General features: G+C 56.6%; 1 protein-coding gene across 1 annotated transcript; it reads right to left on the bottom strand.

Annotated features, from left to right (window-relative positions):
* Positions 1-312: 312 nt before the first annotated feature.
* Positions 313-4,863, bottom strand: LOC308612731 (alpha-1,3-mannosyl-glycoprotein 4-beta-N-acetylglucosaminyltransferase-like protein MGAT4E; the record flags this gene model as incomplete). The annotated part of the gene is given in 6 exon segments (XM_081225385.1): positions 313-852; positions 855-1,009; positions 1,012-1,408; positions 2,858-2,991; positions 4,287-4,339; positions 4,853-4,863. Coding segments are annotated over 6 exon segments (1,290 nt in total).
* Between the last annotated feature and the right edge of the window lie 232 nt (positions 4,864-5,095).

A 5,095-nucleotide genomic window follows, 5' to 3' on the forward strand; every position in this document is an offset into this window, starting at 1 on the left:
CCTGGCCATGATTTCCCCTCCTGCTACCCCTCACCCCTGGCCTCTAACTATGTGTGAACACACACACCAACACCCTGTATCTGTGCTGACCTCAGCAGCCCAGGGACAGATTCTGGGAATGACCAAGGCCTTGTCCCAAACTGGGCTAAGCTATATCCAGCCCAGGAAAAGACAGCCTATAAGAGTCGTTTGTTTGGGTAGAAAAAGGAACGAACAGGTCTAACATCTCGGCGGCACCAGAATGACCACGTCTTGCCTCTCTGCCCCTCATTCCCTGGCATCCCCACCCCGCCTCCGGGTCACTCAGATAGGCTAGAATGACATAGCTGCAAGGTTGTAATTTTTCATCGTCTTGTTGTCTTCCTCCTGAGCTGCCCCCACGTCCCTGGCATGTTCCTCCCAGAGGTAGATGTGCCTGATGCTGAGCCCACCCACCTGGTTAGTGCTAGCCACCAGCCTCAGGCAGCTCACCGCGTGCTCCATGCTCTGTGCAACGACCTCCTGATCCCGCCGCCCCTCCAGGAGCTGGCCCAGCAAGGTGAGGCTGGCACAGCGCCGCGGCGTCCCCTCGGGCTCGTAGCCCGGCTCCGCCTGCCCCCTCTCCAGGGCATGCCTGCCGTCCACGCTGGTGCCCATCAGCACCGGCACCCTCCTCAGGTCTGCTGGGTGCTTCAGGATGGCCGTCAGGGGGTTCCCTGCGCTAACACTGTGGGTCCAAAAGAAGGACTCGTCCAGACTGTAGGCCTCCCAGGGGAGATGGACCTCAAAAACCTTCATGTCGGTTAACACGGCTCCTGGTGGGTTGTCAGGGGTGTAGGGGCTCTTTTTCTGCGTGCCCGAGGCCTTCTGGCTGTGTCGTTCGGCGCATGGTAGGGGACCCGGTGGTAGAACAGGAACGGTCTGCAGAGGATCGGGTCCTTCTGGGCCAGGAGGGTGTGGAAGTGACGGAGGAGCCTGGTAAGGGGCTCCTCCCTGTAGAAGAGGAGGAGGAAGTGGGCCAGCACCGGGGGTCCCCGCTGCGGAAGAGCTTGCCCAGGAAGCCCAGGTTGGAGAACTCCAGGAGCGCCCAGCGCTGGGACCCCAGGGTGTCCACTTTCCACTGAACGTGGCTGATGAAGTTGGGGGCGCACAAGGCGTCGTCCTCCAGCGGCAGGAAGTACTCCGAGAGCTTCGCGGCGCAGCTCATGAGGAAGGCCTGGTCCGCTGGGAGTAGGGCTCCCGGTAAGAGGCCCCCGCCCCGACGCCGCCCTTGGTGGGGACAGGCCTCTGGCGGGGTGTGGATCAGCAGCAGCTGCCCCACCGAGATCTGGGAGCCGAAGAGGCTGGAAATGCGGAGGACGGTCTCCCTGAGCCAGGTCAGGCCAGCGCCCGCCAGGTGGGCCAGCACCGTGAGGCGCTTCTGCTGCACCTTCGAGGTGGCGCGGACACGGGGAGCGGCGTGTACGGGAGGCCGCTGCGGTCTGGCCGGGGCGCCTCGAGCAGGTGCCGAGCGTCAGCCACGCCGGGGCGGCCAGCGGCGCGGTCAGCGCGCAGGCAGGCCGGGTGGATGCTCTGCGGCACCGGCTCTCTTTCCGCCCTCGCTGCTCGGCTATTTCCCACCCCAGAGGGCAGGTTCAGGTCCTCGCTCCGCAAAGTGTGGGCCTTAGTCCAGCAACATCGCCCCGTTTGGAAGCTTATTAGACATGCAGAATCTAGTGAAGCAAGAGTCTGCATTTTAACAAGGTCACCAGGTGCCTGAGCTGGGGAGCTGCGTCCCCACGGGCCTCTGAGGCTTCTTTGAGCTGGAATTTTGTGGCACATGGTTTAAGTGCTCAATAAATATTAGCTCTTTTTCCTTTTTAATTTTTGGCTGTGCCACTCGGCTTGTGGGATCTTAGTTCCCCCACCAGGGATCGAATCTGTGCCCTCGGCAGTGTAAGTGCCGAGTCCTAACCGCTGGACCGCCAGGGAATTCCCAATATTAGCTATTTTTATAGTCATTGTCATTCCTTTTGACTTTACCCAGCTCATCTTTCCAAAGCTCTCCTTTAAAGGAGATCTACTAGAAAAAGCCCTTCTCCTGGGAGTCAGGAGCCCAAGACTATTGTCTCAGCTCTGCCACTGACTATGTGGCCTCCAGCGGGTCCCTGTACCCCTGAGCTCAACACTGGTGAACTGGACACGTGGCCCGAAGGCCCCCTCGCCCCCCAGGGTTCTCTCACGCAGTGATCCCCCCCTCCTGCAGCGGCCGCGTTACCTCTTCCCTCCTTCCCCCTCCACACAGAGGCCTTGGCAGGGAGAGGACTCTCGGCCGGGCCCGCTGCCCCTCGCCTTCCCCCCTTCTTCCCTCTGAGCCCCTCCTTCTCCTGATGCTTCTGGTCCCCTGGGGAGCCCACTCCCCTCCTCGGAACGCACTCTTCTTTCTCTGCTGGGTTTTTTCCAAAGGTGAGATTCTGCCAGTCTTCTAGTGGCTCCAGATCCTTCCTTCTCCTATAACTGCCCTCCTGCGGCCTTGGCAGAGGCACCGCCTGGTCCTCCTTTCATAAAAAGAACAGCGTTTAGCCTCTAGTGGTTTCCCATGAGCCTTTCCAGGGAAAGAGCGGGTCAGTGTCCCCAGAGCAAGCCCAGCACATTCTCAGGATGTCTGACCACTGGCCAGAGTATCCAGGGCTCAAGCAGTATTTGCTGTCTTCCTTACCTTAACAAATATGGGGGGAAATGCAGCTTCTGTGTGGACCAGTGGGTCTGGCCAGGTCCGCACCCCAGCCCCCTCAGAGCCTCCTGCTCTCCGGTGGGAGGTACAGGGCATTTCCAAGACTCTACCTGTCCACACCCACCACACACCCTTAATCCCCACAGTGAGAGCAACTGTTGCTACCTGGGCTTCGATAGCCATCCTGTTCTGGTCGTCTTCAACTTCCCTGGGGACTTTCAGAGTGAACAAGAGCCACAGGAACCCGCCGCCCACCAAGGTGATGCAGCAGTGCCGGGCGAAACCCTGCATGGCAGCTCCTATAGCAAGAGGGCAGGAGGGCGACAGGATGGCAGGGGGTGCTCCCTGGTCCACGCCTCCACCTCCCGGACTCCTGGGAGGCTGGCCCTCCCGACGGCCCTGTTCCAGCCTTCCTCTCACCACGGTTAACTCACTTCCCAGGCCCACCTGTCTGTCTGACCTGGGAACCTGAGCCTTCTTCCCGGCCTCAAGAGGGGAGGCCACCTGTCCTGGGACGTTTGCTGCCTTCTCTTTATAGGTTTGTCTGGAGATTCCACTTCCCCAGGGCTCCCCCTGTTCAAATGGTAACAGTCTGCTGGGCCTTCAGTGATGAGGGCTGTTTATCTTAGAAAGATGGCCACCACCCACCCCTACTTTTTAAAACAAAAGTCAAACAATTTATTAAAATAGCTGAACTTGAAGTGTTGCTAAGTGCTAAGCAATTTGGTGCCTTTCTTACTTCTTGTAAAGGGCGTCCTTAATTTATCCCAATCCTTAATCTCATTCACAGACCTTGATTAGAACATGATTCTGGGACTTCCCTGGGGCGCAATGGTTAAGAATCCACCTGCCAATGCAGGGGACACGGGTTCGATCCCTGGTCCGGGAAGATCCCACATGCCGCGGAGCAACTAAGCCCGTGCGCCACAACTACTGAGCCCGCGCTCTAGAGCCCACGCCCTGCAACAAAAAAAGAACACGATTCTGTTAACTCAGAGTAAAAAAAAAAAAAAAAAAAATCCTTTTGTGAGTGGTGGGCTGCTGGAATTCAGGCTGGCTCAGACTCAAAAGCACTTGTGTGCTTTTTTCCCTGTTAGTGTCTTTTCTCCGGAGAGAATGTGTTTTTCTGATTGTTTCTAAATGATCAGGGGAAAGGCTCTGATATACCTTGTCTCCCACTCTTGGTCATCTGTCTGCCTAGTCAGGACACAAAGGAAAGAAATCGTAGTAATTTCTATGCTCCCAAGGCTATACTATTCTCTAATTTCCCCATTTTCATGGTTCCCTGCCAGTTTAGTATTTTGGTAGAGGTAACCATGCTTCCCTCCCTTAACCATTTAGCTTTTTGATAAGAGTTACAGAAACAGTACTTATTTATGGTAGGAAGGCTTAAACTTTCCTTGCCTGGATTCCTTAAGTCAGATAGGTCATTCAGATACAAACCACTACATGTAACAGAAATAGGCTTCTTTTTTCTAGAACATAAATACGTGGATACATATACTGACTGAATAAAAGGCTCTGCAACTATAGCCGGAGGAATTCACCCTCAAGGGAACAGCCCTGTTCCCTCTGCCCCTCCTGTGCGGTTTACCTGTCACACCAGCGGGAGCACTGCCCTCGCTCAGCCCTGAGTTTGGCAGGCTCCTGGGAGACCAGGAGAGAGAGAAAGAGGAGTTGGGGTGCTGAGGACCCGCGCAGCAAACTGGGCCCCTCCCCCCAGCTCTCCAGCCTTGAGCTAAGCTCCTCTGTGACGTTGCTCTGTGTCCTGCCACCTGTCCCATCATCAGGGCTACACCCGGCCAGGACTTACCTGTGGGCGGTGCTTACCTGAGAAGCACAGAACTGCCCCCCAGCACGCCCTCCCTCTACCCCGTCCCTCTTGCCCTCGGGGGTCGGCTCCCTACTCTTGTTCCCTCTCACCTTCTGACTTCATCACCCCTGCAATTACCCTTTTTCACTTCTGCGACGTTGCCACTTCTCCCACTCTACTGGACCATTCCTGGCACTGTAAAAAGGACATCTGCTATCTTCCGGTGGGTAAAAAAAGCAGAAAGCAAATCCCTCCCCGAATTCATGTTCTCTCCAAATCCTACCCCGTCCTCTGCAGCCCTCAAGAGCAACAGCCCTGGAAAGCTGTGTCGTCATCATCGGTCTCACTTCGCCGCCATTTCCTCCTGCATCTCACTCAGCCCCTTCCTCCCTGAGACACCCTTCCCATGCAGCGCTCGCCAGCCCGGCCTTCCTTTCCTGGTTCTTTCCCTGGCTTCTCCTCTTCCCAGCCAGTGACTGTCGAGTGTCCCAGGGTTCTGACCCAGTCCCGTGGCTTTAGGTGCTGTGTACATTACAGGCGTGTGCATACACGTGTGTACATACATACACATATAAGGTGTGTGTCTACAT

Source organism: Mesoplodon bidens (genome assembly GCF_964165515.1).
Source record: "Mesoplodon bidens genome assembly, chromosome: 2".
NCBI classification, from domain to species: Eukaryota; Metazoa; Chordata; class Mammalia; order Artiodactyla; family Ziphiidae; genus Mesoplodon; species Mesoplodon bidens.